The 15,330-nt window shown below is 58.5% G+C and overlaps 1 protein-coding gene across 1 annotated transcript in view; it reads right to left on the bottom strand.

Moving 5' to 3' along the window:
* The window catches only part of PITPNM3 (PITPNM family member 3), an 85,432-nt gene that overhangs the window by 12,753 nt on the left and 57,349 nt on the right, over positions 1–15,330 (bottom strand). Inside the window, exons 7-15 of the mRNA XM_045824442.1 lie at positions 12,942–13,131; positions 12,300–12,422; positions 11,681–11,865; positions 9,016–9,188; positions 7,570–7,740; positions 6,064–6,258; positions 5,424–5,572; positions 2,879–2,995; positions 254–370 (exon numbers count right to left, since the gene is read on the bottom strand). Of these exons, the coding sequence (XP_045680398.1) occupies positions 254–370; positions 2,879–2,995; positions 5,424–5,572; positions 6,064–6,258; positions 7,570–7,740; positions 9,016–9,188; positions 11,681–11,865; positions 12,300–12,422; positions 12,942–13,131 (1,420 nt within the window). The remainder of the gene's footprint in view (positions 1–253; positions 371–2,878; positions 2,996–5,423; positions 5,573–6,063; positions 6,259–7,569; positions 7,741–9,015; positions 9,189–11,680; positions 11,866–12,299; positions 12,423–12,941; positions 13,132–15,330) is intronic.

Raw genomic sequence — 15,330 nt, 5'->3', positions numbered from 1 at the left:
CCTGGCTCCGCCCATCCTCTCTCCTTCCACTGCAGCCACAGTGGCCTCCCACCTGCACCAAGTTCATCCCGTCCTCCGAGCTGTGGCTCCCAGCTCACGCTCCCTGGCCGCCGCCCCCGCCCCCCACCCCGCCGGCCGGGCGAGTGTCTCCCAGCTCAGCCATCCCAGAGTCCTCAGCCCCATGCCGTGTGGTACCACGAGGCACCTGGTGCACCTGTGGCCGGTCAAGGAGGGGACGGCCCAGCCTCTGTACCTTCTCTCCTGTCAGAGCCACCATATCGAGGGGCCCGTACATGAACCGTCCTACCAGGACCTGGGGGCCGTCTTCGGCAGCGATCACGTCGTTGGCCCGGTGGTTAGCGGTGACGTTCTGGAAGCACAGAACCCAGCTCAGCTTTGGCAAATGGGGCTGCGCCTTGCATTTTCATTACATTGTCCTCAGGACTGGCTGGAGGGACACGGACCTGCCTCGTCATGCAAGTTTTTGAAGCCTTCCGCTAAGAGCAGATGGGTGGCAAATGGCCATGGGACGTGAGTAGGGGTGTGAAGGGAAGAGGCGAGGACTGTCAGTTCCCATGGAACCCAGGAGAAAAACAGACGCTTAGACCCTCATGCTGTCCCCAAGGAGCGCTGGGGTCCTGGAGATGAGCATTCTCTGCTCCCCATCCTCCCCCACGGCCCTGAGGAGCCTCTGGTCTGCACAGCGGGTCATCCTCCTGTTCCCTAGGCCGGACACTGGCAGTCACCCTCGCCTCATCCCTCCACACCCCTACTCACGTCCCACGGCCATTTGCCACCCATCTGCTCTTAGCGGAAGGTTTCAAATGTACATGAGTAGAGGGAACAGTGTAACCAGGTCTCCTGTGCCCGACACCAGCCCCTCCGCTCACCCACTCACGGCCACGCCGGCGTCCTGCCCCTGCTGAGGCCCCTCGCCAGCCCCGCCCCCGGGTGATTCTGGAGCCATCCCACATTCCAGACGTCGCCTCATGTTACTTGTAACCATCCCAGCACCTCGCCCCTCTTCCCTTCTGGCTTCAGTTCATCCTGCAGCTCGAAGGCCTCCGCTGGCCCTTCCTTCACAGAACCGCCCACCTGGCATCTCTCCCGACACCTGGGTGACCTCCCGCCTGCACTCTGCTCATAGCTTCTCACTGAAGCTCCTTATTCAAAAGCAGACCCCAAGGAGGACCCCAAGGCAGACCCGTCGTCTCTATAAAGCACAAGGCAGTTGACATCCAGCACCCTCCGGATGGAGCTCAAACCCCGAGCTCAGCACCACAGCCGTGCCCAGCGACCTTTTCGGTCTTCGTTCCGCTGCTCCCCTTCGGGCCCCTCCAGTCCTTGCAGGCCGGCTCAGTGGTGGCATCCAGGCCTTGGCTCACGCCAGTCCCCCACGGCACATGCCATCACTGGCCTCCTGCGCTGATACTCAGCCCCTCCCCTGGGAGCTGGCTCAGCTTTGTCCCTCCCAGAAACACTGCTCAGGCTCCCCAAAGGTGGCCGCTACCTCCTCTCCACTCCATGGTATTTTAGAGCAAGTCAACAAGCATCTGCAGTCACCTCACCGCACAGGTCCCTTTGCTGGGCTTTGTGGACACAGAGGAACCAGCCACTGACCTGGCCCTGGAGACACTGTCCAGGGTGGGACACGGGCCCCCTTACAGGAACATGGAGCGGGAGGGGCTCATTCATGGAAGCAAACCCGTGGAAAGGTGCTTGACCTAACCAGTCATCAGGGCAATGCCAGCCAAAATCATATGCCATGCCTTTTCAGGCCCCCTGGGGTGACTAGCATCAGAAACGGCAGTGAGTGCGGGCAAGGCTGTGGAGAAATCAGACCCTCGTGCACTGCTGGGGTGAATGGGAGATGATGTGGTGTTGTCCCGTTCACGTGAAACGTCCAGAACAGGCAAATCTGCTGTGACAGAAAGTGGACGACTGGTTGCTTAGGGATGGGGTGGGGGAGGGGATGATAGCTAAAGGGTAAGGAGTTTCCTTTCGAGGTAATGAAAACCTTTAAAGTTGACTGTACATGCAAGGGTGCGTATCTGTGAATACACTGAAGTCCACTGAATTTTAAATGGGCGAATTGTATAATTAATACCCAAGTTACATCTCAGTATATATGTCCAAAAAGAAGAGTCAGTTCACAGGGCACCGATCCCCTTCTCCCCTCCAGGGCTGTCTGCGGCGCCCACGGCTGCCCTCCCACCAGACCTGTGGTGCCCCCAGGGCAGCGGCTGTAGATCCCCGCTCTCCACTCTCCCTCTGGAAGAGAGCCTGGGCCTCAGTGGGCCTGGAGATCGTCTCCTGATTAAGCAAACAAATGCACCCACCACACTCCTGCTTACACCTCAGCCCCTTCAGAGGCGGCCCCACCGGGAAGCCCTGCACAGGATGGGGGGGGCCCAGAGGCTCCTCTCTCCGCCCTCTACCTGACCCCTGCCCCCTCTGTCAGGACCAGCATGTCTCCAGGCCACACGTGGCGAATCAGACCATCAACCCCGTGGTCAGGAACGGGACTCTTCGAGACTCACATCCACATCTACAGAGGCCCAGCACAGAGCAGTTGCTCCAGAATTGGCATCTCACCGGCCCCGGGGCCCAGGACCCCCATTCTCGGGGTTCCTGTGGAGTCAGGCCACCTGGAACCAGCTCTCCCGTCTCACGTGTGACGCCTCCCCCCCCACCCCGCCGCCCCAACCCCGCTGCAGAGCCACGGGCCTCGTGGAAGCAGGAAACCCAGCATGCAAGACACTCCGCTCTGAGCGGCAAACCCAAGGCCTCGCCTGCCGTGCAGATGCGCCAGCCCCAGGGGCAGCCCCATCTCCCCGAGCCCACTCACAACCAGTGGGTGACTCCGGCCAGCACATACCCGCAGCTTGACCTGGGTCCTCTTACGAAGCCACTTCTCTCGGGGGTTCGCGGGGCTCAGCGCGGCGTGATCCAAGCCAGCGCTCTCCTGGACGTTCGCGCTCTCGTAGCGCATCACCTGACCAAGGGGGGCAGGGCTCCAGGTCAGGCCACCTCAGCCCCTCCCCCTCCTTCCCAGGGTGTCGGGCCCACCTTCCTGTGACCAGAAGGCCCTCCTCTGAGCCTCCCCACATCCCAGGGGGCTGGAGAGGCCCCAGGACCCATGTCCCTGCCCGCGTGTCCTGACAGCCAGGGCCAGAGCACAGTCCCACAAACGCTCTCTGGCCTGGGCACCCAGATGTAACAGCTACCTGAGTCAGTACCCATTCTCCGCCTTCCCTCCCAAGACCTGAGGTGACCCCACCTAAGGCCAGCTGAAGCCCTGACCCCAGTTCCCGCCCACTCCAGATCCTCGCTCCTGCAGCACACCCTCTCCCTCAAAGGGACAGGTTAGTCCCTTGCCACCGGACCATTCTCTTTTGCATAAAAATACGCAGTGATCGTGCTCACCTTAAAAAAGAAAACCGTCCCTAGGACCCGTGGTGCCTCTCCAGTGACCACTACCCCTCTCTGGTCTCCCTTAGCTGTAGCCCCCTCCCTTCCTGCCTCTCCCCGACTTCCCACTCCAGTCGGGCTTTTGTCCCCATGGCCCCACTGAAGCCATTCTTGCCAAAGCCCCGCCCACGACTCCACCCCACCCAGCTCAAAGGTCAACTCCCATCCCCCTCTCCCTCGCTCTTCCCCGACTTTGGGGGACTGACGTCGCCCTCTGTCGCTTCTCCTCTCTCCCTGTGAAGCTGCAGGGCTCACCCTTGATCTTCCCCATCTCATGGGAATTCCCGCATTAGGTGTGGTGTTAGGGTCATCATAAGAAATACATATTTGGGGGTTTTTTCCCCATTTATGGCACAGAGCTCCTAAAACCCTTGTAATTTCCTAAGTGATTAGAGCAACAGAAGTGTCTCCTGGTATGTTAGTGAGGTAATTTTGGGGGGCTGGTTGCCAAGGGACCCAACCAGGTGAAGAGAGGGTTTGAACTTTCAGTCCCAACCACTAACCTCCAGAGAGGGGAGAGCAGCTGAAGGTTGCACCCACCGCCCGTGGCCAGTGATTTTATCAATCGTGCTTACATAATAAAGTCTCAAAAATAACCCTCCAAAAAGGGGGTTCACAGAGCTTCTGGCCTGGTGAGCACATGAGATTTGGGAAGAGAAGAATCCCTAGAGAGGTCGGCATTTCCCCACACCTCGCCCTAGGCCTCTCTTCCATCTGGCTGTTCCTGAGCTGCACCCTTTTATAATAAACCAGTAATCTAACAAGGAAAATGTTTCTCCTTATTCTCCTGATTTGCTAGAGCAGCTCACAGAGTTCTAGCAAATTTATCAAGCCCAAGGTGGGGGTGCCTCGGAACCTCTGATTAGTCAGAAGCCCAGGCTGACAGCCTGGACTTGCAGTTTCCACCTGAGGGGATGGGGGCCCACTTGTGGGTCTGGACCGCTACCCTGTGGGATTGGAGTTGAACTGGATGACACCTGGCTGGGGGTGCTGCACTGCACGGTGTGGGGGAGAGACCACGCCTTGGAACTGGTGTCAAACCCAGAGCATCGTGCCCATCGCTGGCTTTAAATGTGATCCAAGCACTGACAACCCCACTTTCTTATCTGTAAGCCTGGAGTCTCCCCTAAGCTCCAGCGTTTCTACTCACCTTCCTTCTCAACACCTAGCAGGCGTCTCACCTTCCTGGGTCTATGCCCACCCCAGCCCTGCTCTCCCCCACCCTGAGGAATGGCACTGCCACAAATATTCAAGTGTAACTGGACCCGCTGGCCCCCCCTCTCCCTTGCAGCTCAGACACCAGTGAGTCCTGTCACCACCACACAAATCTCGCTCCGCTCCAGCTCCTCAGACCTCCACTGCCAGCACGACAGCGCATGCCACCATCTTGAACTTGGGCTTCTATGCTTGCCTTCATGTCTCTCCCCCAAATGGCAGTGGGCCTTCCTTGTAAAAATCCATGAAAGCTGATATCTGTTCCTTGCTCAAAATCCTGCAACAGCTTCTGATTGGACCCAGCATAACATCAAACTCCTGACCTTGTCCATGGAGGCTGCACATGACCCACACCGCACCACCTCTCCGCCTCTCCACCTCTTCCCCCGGGCTCTGCCTCGGGCACTGGCCCCTCTTTCACAGCAGAGGACAGTGAGGCTCACAGGGGAGCAGGCATTTATTACTCCAGTCTCCAAGTTGAAACATGGGTACATTCTCCTAGGTAGTTTCTATTTAATGTTCTAGAAAGTACCAGGCCATTAGCTGGAAGCCAGTGCTCTTTATAAAACCCATTGTCTGACTGTGCCAGCCCACCCCCAACACACACACTTGGTGGAGGGCTCCCATGACTTCCCAATGGCCAACGTGACCTGCAGAGCAAGACTCTCCTCCAGACACAGAAGGACGGGGCCCTGCAGAGGGGCCCTGCAGGCGGAGCCCAAGAAGGGGCAGAGTACCTGTCTCAGGATGAAGGCCACCACATCCGTGGACTCCCAGTAGCTGGCGTGGAAGAGGTGGGGCAGCGCCACGGTGGGGAAGGCTGTGAGGACCTCAGGGCAGTACAGGGCATAGTCGATGCGCTTGGTGCCCCACCACCTGGCCGTGACTGCGAGGCCGAGAGGGAGGTGAGGACAGAGCAGCTGGCCTGGGGCCTGTACCCAAGGGGCAGTGCGGGACCCTCTCGTGCAGACACAGTGGTGGGTGTCCCGCTCGGTGCACGAGTTTGAGCACCCAGGTCAAAATGAGCTCTGGGACCTAAGTTGCTTCCCTTCCCACCTCCTGCCCACCCCTCCTCTAGGACATGTGCTGTCAACTGGTCCCTGGGAATGGAGACCCACGGAGGCACCCACAGTCTCACCCCAGAGCAGCTGGTCAGCCAGGGTTCCCAGTGGGAAACCTGAATATTGGGACCAGGGCTCTGGCTGAGGTCAGAGCTCGGTTTATGCCTGGAGAGGTCATGGCTCAGTCCTCAGTCAGAGGTCAAAGTTCACTCTGAGGTCAGAGTTCAATCTGGATTTCCACTCAGCAGCTCTGGCAGTGGACCAGTAGCCACCCAAAGGAGGGTCCCAAGGAAGGCCCCAGAAGACTCTCACTCACTGCGGGAGGCTCCAGCAGGGGCCAGGCTGTCCGAGGACTCCGAACTATCACTGTGGGAGCTGCCCTGGCTCATCCTCCGCCCCGGGCGCTGGGACCTCGGGGCCTGAGGGGGTGAGGCAGGGGCGTCCACAATCCGAGGGCTTTCCTGGGAGCTGCCCTCCAGGAAGAGGGAGCTGTGGGTGTGCAGGGCATCAGCTGGAAGGGGAATCTCATGGTCAGGACTGAATAGCACGCCTCCAATGGAGCCATCCCTCTCCCCCCAACCCATGCTGTGCCAGCCCCATGCTGGGCAGGAGGCTGGGCACTCAGAGACGGCCCGCCCCTGGCCCTGCTCACTCACCTGCCCAACAGGCAACCTCCCCTTCTCACCCCACCCCTGGAACCCACCACAGTGCATTGTTGGGATTCACGTCCTCTATGTTGTGGGTTATGCAGGCACAAATCTGGGTCCCCACCATCACTCCTACCCCTAATACAGCTGCAGAGGGGCCTCTGGGAGGGTGTCCTCAAGGCCCAGCTGAGGCCATGGGGTGGCCCCTAACCATGTGCTCTTGTATCGAACTTCCCTCCTGTACCACAAAGGACTGTGGCTGAGCCCAGAAGCGAATGGGGACTCCCCATGGGAGCCAGGATGCTCTCTGGGAGCAGAGGAGTGCCCTGAGCAAAGAGGGGCCCATTTTAGGATGGGGTAGGGAGGCTTTAAAGCCTCTTCTATCTGTGGAAGCTTCTGACAAAGCAGGACTTTGGAAATTAGGTTTTCATTGCAATGTGCTGGGGCTGGTTTTTAATACTGAATGAGCAACATCCCCCACCCCACCCCTGCCAACAATCTGGCCCCAAACCTCTGAACGGGCTCTGGGGTATGGAGCCAAGGCTTTCACCTCCAAGCCCTGACTATCTGTTAGAGGCCTGCCCTTACCTCACCCCAGTTTATGCCCAGCTCACCCCACTTGAGCCACGGAGGCCACTGGCCATCCCCCAAACCCACCTGCTCTTGCTTCTGCTGTTCCCTCCACCTAGAAGATCTTCCCCAACCCCCACCCTCTAGCTCTTCACACCTGTCCAAATGCTTTGGTCAAAAGCCCCCTCTTCCTTGAAGCCCACCAGGATGAGATACTCCCTGCTCTGGCACCTCCAGAGTCCAGGCTAGCCACTGGGCAATAGCACTCAGCGGAACCCCTTGGCTCTCAATCAGGTCCGACAGCTCGAGTATTATGCTGGCCAAGAGGTTAGCCAGGAGCTTATTGGGGTCAGAGCCTAGGTCTCTGAGCCCCAAGATGCCCCCTACAGAGCAGGTGCTCACACAGGTGTGCTGCTCGGAAAGCAGGTGAGTGAGCTGTTTGCCTGCTCTAGCCCTCAAGAGCACACAGTCCCTGTTCAGTTGGGTCTAGCCAGCCCATCAGCTAACAGCTTGGAAAGGCTAGACCAGAGATGGTGGTCCTGCAGTGCCACCTGGCTGGGACCCAGACTCCAGCTCAGCATGAGCTCTCATCCCTGGGAGCCTACCAAGGAGGAGGGACTGTCCATCGCCCAATGGGAACCTCTGGTAGCGGGGCACGCTGACAGGAGGCACCAGATGGAACTTGGGCTCCAGTAGTGGCTCAAGCCGTGAGGCGGAGGGGTCTGCGCAGTGGAAGAAGCTGTAGACCTGGCTGCAGGCAGGACGCACCTGGATTCCTGGGAGAATACATAGGGGAAGCCCCTTGCTGGTACCTGCTCCTTTCGCCTTAGAAGGCTTCCCCGAGTGCAGTTCCAAGTGGCCTACTCCTCTGCTCAAGAAATGCCATGGCTCCCTGCTACCAACAGGATCGAAGCCATCAGATTCAGTTCGGCATTCCCGGCCTTGCCACCCTGCCCCATGTGAGAGTGCAGCTGTAGGCACCCAGCTCTGCCGCCATGGCGACCCTCGACACTCCCTCACCGTCTCACTGTGTTCCCTTCCCTGTGCCTTTGCTCAAACTGCCCCTCCTTCTATCGGGCCCTTCTTCCACTCTCTCCACTGCTCAAACTCCTATACATTCTTCCAGCTTTCACTTAGTTGCTATCTGATCTCTGAAGCCTACTGCAGGTCTTTCCGTCAGGATCAGCTGCCCCTTCCTCCAGCCCCCACACAATTCCTAGGCCCAAGGTAGAGGCCTCGGATTGCCTGAGTCGGCAGTACACTTCTCTCACAGACCAGCAGGTGTCTCCACTGAGGCCTCCTCCTCACCAGTGCGTCTCCCTGTTCCTCTGCGTCTGGGGACTGGACTGTCCAGCATCCAGGGGGACCTAGGGCTCCCTAGTGACATGAGGGCAGCAGCGAGGTTTTGCCTCCTCTCCCTACTTCAAGCAGAGGCCCTCCCTGTTTCTCTGTTCTGTATTGTAAGCCGCAGGTAAACTGCGGTACAAGTTCGAGAAGCCCTGGCCTGCTCATCTCCAAGGTGCCTTCAGACTCTTGCATCCTCAGAATCATTGCTTAACAGCCTGCTGATGCAAATCGCCTCCATGTGCATTTTAGAGGATGGAGGATGGCACTCAGGGCTGCGGGCACTGCCCAGGCAGAGGCACGGCGCAGGCCTGGCTGTGTGCGGGGTCACTAAGGTGGGCCGGGCTGCAATGCGCCTGCCGTGAGCCTGCCTGGACACTGGGGACACAGGGGTGGGTACAACAGGGTAAATATTGATAGTTCCTCTTCCCATAGAACATGGCAGCTGGAGAAGAGGGCCACAAACCATCCGGGGACACGTGACGTGCACGGTGAAATCCACCCGAGGCTACCTCAGGTCCGTTCCATCTGGGGGAACTACCCCATTCTTCCTCCTCTCCCTCCCCCTGCTTCTTCTCTCTGTCCACCTACCCCAACTCTGGGACCCTCCCCGCACCTGCCCCCTCCCCCACTCCCCCTGATTTGAGGTGCTCATGAAGAGGCCTAGGACACAAGGCTCCTTAGACCCCAGGCCCAGCCGCACCCACCGTCCAGCCCGGGCAGCACCGTCCTCCTCATGGCCAGGACCAGGCCGAGGGGCGAGCCAAAGAGGAAGAAGTCAGACACGTCGAAGTCCAAGCGGCCCAGGCTGACCTCAGGGAGCTGGGGCGCCCCTGCCGCAGGGGGCTCGGCCTCGTCCTTCAGCATGCTGGAGTGGATGCTGCGGGAGCAGGGAGGACACGGGGGTGTGTTAGGGAAGGACCACGGATGTGAAGTATTCACCTAGCAGGGAGCCTCAAGTCTGGGTGCGGAGAGCCCAGCCCTCCCTCTCTGGGCAGGGCCAGAGTCAGAGTCCATCACCAGACACCATCACACAAGTTGGCAACCATCTCAGCACCAGCCACCAAGGCCTGGCCAACGTTTGGCTAAGGCAGGGGTCGGCAGCCAACGTTTTCCATAAAGGACCGGGAGGTAAATATTTTAGACTTTGAGGTCCATCACATCTACTTAAGTCTGCTGTGTAGCACGCAAGCGGCCACAGGTGATACTTAAACAACTACCTGTGGTCAGTAAAGCTTAATTTGCTAAAACCGGCTGAGAACCCGAGAACACCCAAGCGTCCTCCACACTGTCAGGCCTGCCCCATCGTGCCGGGTTTGTGATGGCCGCACTGGGGATTCCTGCACTATCTACCACAGAAGCCCAGCTGGCCAGTACACAGACCAGCTGGGCGATGTCAGTCTTGCCAGGATTAGGCCTTTCGTTGTAACTGATGTTCCGGGCCACCCGCAGGCACAGATGCGAACAGCTCCGTCTCCCCTCCCCACCAGCCTCCAGATGAAGCAGAGCTTAGAGAGAGAATGACGAGACACGAGCTCCGGTCATTCGCATCCCAGGCACCCGTCACCCCAGAGAGTTCAAGCTGATGTTCAGCCACAGGCCGGGAATGGGCCACCCAGGATGGGCAGAAAAGCTGGGGACCTCCCTGACCTTCCAGCTGGCATCTGAATTTAAGACAATCCAGTAGGATTACATGATTTTTAAAAAGATTTTATTTCTTTATTTTTAGAGAGAGGGGGAGGGAAGCAGAAAGAGGGAGAGAAACATCAATGTGTGAGAGACACATGGAGCAATTGCCTCTCACATGCCCCCAACCAGGGACCTGGTCCACCACCCAGGCATGTGCCCTGACTGGGAAGGGAACTGGCAACCTTTTGGTTTGCAGGCTGTCACCCAACCCACTGAGCCACACCAGCCAGGGCAGGACTGCACAATTTATGAATCAACTAAAAGCAAATCCAACTAACACACTCCAGTTGGAGCAGAAAGGGAACAGTAGAAATCACCATCGAAACGGTGTGTGAGCGAGGGTCTTGAATCCCACCCCCTCTGCCCCTTGCAGTGTGAGCATCTTCCCATGAGGGTGATGACTCTGGTGTTGAACAATACATACTTCATGTACAGCCTGGTCCCCAAACACACGCCAACTATTTAATTGCCAAAGAAACAGCCATCTGTCCCTTCACCAGAGGGAAAGCTGGCTGTGTTGGACCCGCCACTGAAAGCCTCCAACTTCTTGTCAGTCCCCGAATCTGGGGCTTTCTTAAAGGGTTTTTCAAGGACGAACCAGCAATGTGGAGATCTCACCTTGCACCCCAGACTTGAAATGTGACCGATTTTCAAAAGAACACTCTGTCAGAGGGGCTTCCCGTAGCCAGAGATCTAACAAAGCAGAGCCCTTGACCTAATGATTCCTCCTCCGGAAATCCATGCAAACAAAACAGCCCTGGCACATGCGTGCGTGTCTGTGCATGGAGACGGCCACCAGAGTGCTATTTATAGTTCTGAAGAACGGGAAACAGCCAAAGTGTCCAAATGTTCTCCATTTACTCGACAAAATATTGTTAAGAATATCTACCAAGTATTTTTAATTATATGGGGAAATGATCACCATATAAGGGTTTTTTTAAAGCAAAACTAAATGCAAACCATGTAAAAATACATATACTGATGGTCTATTTTCCACATGCAGAACTGACCTCATGGCGCTCACCTCCGGGGTGAGAAAGGAGGGGACAGAACGGGGAAGAACGGAAGCAGAGGTGCCCCTTCCGGTCCTGGTCTAGGCCCAATGCCCCTGTGCACCCTGGGCAAATGTGCTGATAATTTAGCTAGCTCATGTCAGTGAGCATGTCTCCTCTAGGAGGCTGAAGAGTGGACATTCCGTGGAGGGCCCCGCCTGGGCTTCGAGTAAAAGTGTGTGTGTGTGGCCCCAGCTCTGGCTGTGTGGCCCCAGGAAGGGCCCTGACTTGGCTCGCCTGCATTGCCTCCTCGGAGAAATAGTAGGAACACATTCCTGGAGCAGCTCACAGACACGCTTACCCTGTATCTATTCCTTCACTAGGTTCTCAAAACCAGCAGTGAAGTAGGCTGGGCAGCATTTACCATTTTGCAGATGAAGCTGAGGCTCAGGGATGCGAGACTGACTGTCCCCTCTCTCTGAAAGTTGGGCGAGCAGAGACAGAGTGCAGGGTCCTGGGTCTCAGCCCAGCGGCCATGGGGCGTGGCCTCGGTCTCAGCACTTGCCTAGGGGCCACAATGGAAGGACACGGACACAGGGCTGGTCCTAAGCCACCCACGTGACTCTAAGCCAAGGTGCTCTCTGCTCTAGACGCTGTGCTGGAAGGAAGGTGGGGCACAGGGAGTGGTTACCTTGATAGGAAGGCGTGATGCTGGGTGATGGCCTCGCAGTCATAGGTAGAGGAATCGCTCTGTTTCCGTGGCAACGGCCCCTTGGGCTCCTCGTCCTCCAACACGGTGGACACATCAATGTTGCTCTTGCTGAGCCGCTTGCTGCCGGCCAGACTGCACTCCTCCTCCCCCACAACTGGGCTGTCCTTTGGGGCCGAGGAGAGAGCAGGGCGGCACTGCAGTCACTGGAGACTCTGGGCCCTGCCTCCTCCCCCAGGCACAAGTGACCCTTTCTTCTAGATGTGAGAGGTGACACCTCTTCCAAAAGAAGCATGACAGCCACAACACAGTCGCAGTGCGAGGTTAGTTGCAGGGCTGTCTCCTGCATCCCTAGCGATCGGCGACTTTAGTGGGGCCCTGGGCAGCTGTCTGGGGACCCAACCCCAAATTAGCCCACTCTGGGCCTCACTTTCCTCACCTGTGGCAGTAATCTCTTGCTACTCGTGTAAGATTGTGATACAACACTTTGCAACCTGGATTTCACGGTGCCAACATTAACGGTTAACACTAACCGCCCTCCGAGAGGCCCCTGCTCCCAAGGACGGACCCCTCCACCATTCCCACCCTCCTCTGGCCGCACCTGAGTGCTGCTGATGCTCCCCTTCCGGCTGCTGCTGCCTGGGCTGTCGCCTGAGGGCCCCGCACTGTAGCAGATGGCATCAAAGGCCAGGAGGCCCCCCACACAGTCCCCGATGAGACACACCTGGAGAAGGCACAGCTGGGACTACGGGCCTGGCCTCTGCTGACCCCTCACCCCCACACCCATCCAGAGCACAGGTCACCTAGAGAACAAGGAACCTGTCCCAGGGAGGCCTGAGAGAGCCCGCCCAGGGGGCAGGGGACTTACTCTGGGGCCAGGGCCAGCCTAAGGACAGGACTAGGCTAGAGTCAGGGGTCAGACTGGGCTAGAGTCAGCTTGAGGATAGGAATCACACTAAGGTCAGGGGTCAGACTAGGGCCAGGGTCAACCTGAGGACAGGAGCCAGGCTGGGGTCAGGGGTCAGACTAGGGCCAGGGATCAGCATGGGCTCACAGTCAGAATGGAGATATTGACCTCCATTTTCCTATCTGTAAAATGAGGACACACCCAAAGATCTTCTCCACAGCCTCCTTGGGCCTCCAAAACTGTGGGTCCTGAACAGCCTGTTCTAGATCCTTTGGGCAGACCCAAGCCCCTCTCCAGGTGGGGCCAAGACGAGGTGGAGGGGGCAGGCTGTCCTACCTGCCCACTGAAGCCAATGCCATCAGGGGACTTGAGGAACTCTGCATAGGCCTGGTTGGCTCGCTCGATGACGGTGACAACCGCATCCTGGTACTGTGGGGAGGAGATGGCCAGCAGGGGCAGCGCGGCCAGAGGGACGTGGTCCTGGCTGTTGCTGAGACAGCCCTCATCGTGGCTGTAGGGGTTCAGGCTGCAGACAGGGGACCAAGGTGAGCCCCGCTGGGGTCAGCGCAGCGGTGGGTTTGGGGCTTCGGGCTGGGCAGAAGGGAGCGTGTACTGGCCAGGAGCTGGGCTGTCCACTCCGGGCCCTTCCCGAGGACCCAGGCAGGAAACCAAGCACAGGTGCTGGGGCAGGAGTGGGGTGGGGGTGGGGGGCGAGTCAAGCCAGTGCTGACTCTCCTGTGTCCACCTCCCACTGGCCCACAGTGCAGGCTCTGGGGTGCCTTGTGACAGCGGTGCTCTCCTGCCCTGCTCTGCATGGCACCGAAGAACACCTGACTGTGGGAGAAGCCCTGGTGTGGACTGGGGAGGGGATGTGGACTCATAACGGACTTCCTAGAGGAGGTGGGGTTTGAACTAGGCCTTGAGGAAGGCTCTGGGGAAAGCGGAAAGGAGGAGAGAGGGTGTGCCAGGCATGTCACAGTCTGGGGTGTGCGTGTAGCTGTAGGCTTGGTATCGTGTCCGCCTTCCTGGGACAAGGACCTAGAGCCTCCAGGGGATTTGCGGGAAGATCTGTGACTCGGGAAAGGGCAGGAGAGTCTGGCTGTCGCATTCCCACCACCAGTAGATTGTCCAGCCCCTGCACTCGCCCCCCACCCTCACGTCCCTGCCTCCCCACTGGGGGTTCAGACCCACCAGGGCCCAGCTCCCAGGTGCCTGCCCCTTTCCCCACCTTACCTGTCCTGCCTCTGCCCCCTGGGGCATCAGACCCTGCTGGCCAGGAGGGACCACAGGGAGACAGACTGCCCAACCTCTACCCAGAGCCTGCCCTTTCCCCATAGCCTAAGTTCAGGTGACAGGGCTCAGGGGCCCTGGGCAGGTAACAGAGACCTCATGGTGTGCAAGGCGGGCCCAGCAGCCATTCCTCATCTCCAAAGAACACAAATTAGAGGAAACAGGCCTCGATTGCCGCCAAGAGGTTTTAATTAGCTGAGAAAAAGCTCCCTCCCAGCAGTGATTAGGGTTGATGGATGGCCTGGCAAGGCTCTGCCTGGGGGAGAAGTACGCCCCTTCCCACTGTCCCCTCGCTGTCCCCTCGCTGTCCCCTTCAGTGGTCAGGCCATCCATCTTCCTGGAGATCAGGCCTGGACTGGGTGCCCCAGCTGGGGCAGTGGTGGCGGGGTGGGGGGTGGTCAGATGTCCCTGGGGGCGAGGGGCTAGGGGGATCCTGAGATAGATTATGAATGAGCCCAATTAACTCCGACTGTTGGAGTGTGAAGGGACTGGAGCCGCCACCAGCTCAGTTCCCCAAATCCTGCTGCGGGGCAGACACACGAGGCAGATCGATCGGTTACGAAGCAGATTCCAGGGCTCTGCCGGCCCTGCCCAGTTCAGACGAAATGGGGTGTTCAGGGTGGTACGGCCATAGACTGCCCTGCCCAATTCAGACACCCTAGCGGTGAGGCCTGCAGCCCTATGGTTTAACAAGAATCCCACCAGCATTTGGGCCCTTAGCCAGGCTGGGGACCTACTGACTAATCTCCTTCCTTGCTTCCAAATCTGATTGAAATCTGTCCTGCCTGTGGTCTGGGGCACAGATAAACCACAGGCAGGTCTCTGCTCCCTGGGCAGAGGCAGCCCTTCCTTTCATAGACTAGAAAAGTAAGTGAGGCCTGGCAGGCCCTCCACTTGAGCTCTCCCACCAAGCAGAAAGCTAGGAACGGGCCTCCTGCCCCCCGCAGCACTGCCGAGCCCTGTTCAGGGCCACCCCTGGGATGCTCCGTCCACCCTGCCCCAAGAACTACCTGGGTAAGGGCTCCTCTCTTCGAAGCCTCAAGATTCTGGCAACGTTGACATGAAAGAGAGTGAGGGGCAGGACAGGGGTGTCTCTGGCCTCCCTTTCCTCCCTCACTGCAGAAAATTCCAGGCTTCCAGTCCCCACGGTCTACGCCCATGTTACCTGTGAGCAGCCAGGGCTCCCCCTGGCTCCTGGCATCCACCTCCAGCTCCCAGCTATTTCAAGAGGTTGGGAACCTGGGGAGCACAGAGCCCCCTGATCCTGGAGCAGTGGGTGGGGTCTCCCATGGGCCCCCAGGTACTGGTGGGGCCCCTGGTCTCCCTGTTAACCCCCCACGGGGACCAGGGCAGGTTTGGATGGAGAACCTGGACCTGGTGAGCATGCTGCCTTCCCCCTGCCATCCAGGTTCTCTGCGGGGAGTCAGGAACGCTT

Source organism: Phyllostomus hastatus, unplaced genomic scaffold (genome assembly GCF_019186645.2).
Source record: "Phyllostomus hastatus isolate PE091 unplaced genomic scaffold, TTU_PhHast_1.1 phas_scaffold_55, whole genome shotgun sequence".
In the NCBI taxonomy this organism is placed as follows: Eukaryota; Metazoa; Chordata; class Mammalia; order Chiroptera; family Phyllostomidae; genus Phyllostomus; species Phyllostomus hastatus.
This window is presented reverse-complemented; position numbering and strand designations above follow the sequence as displayed.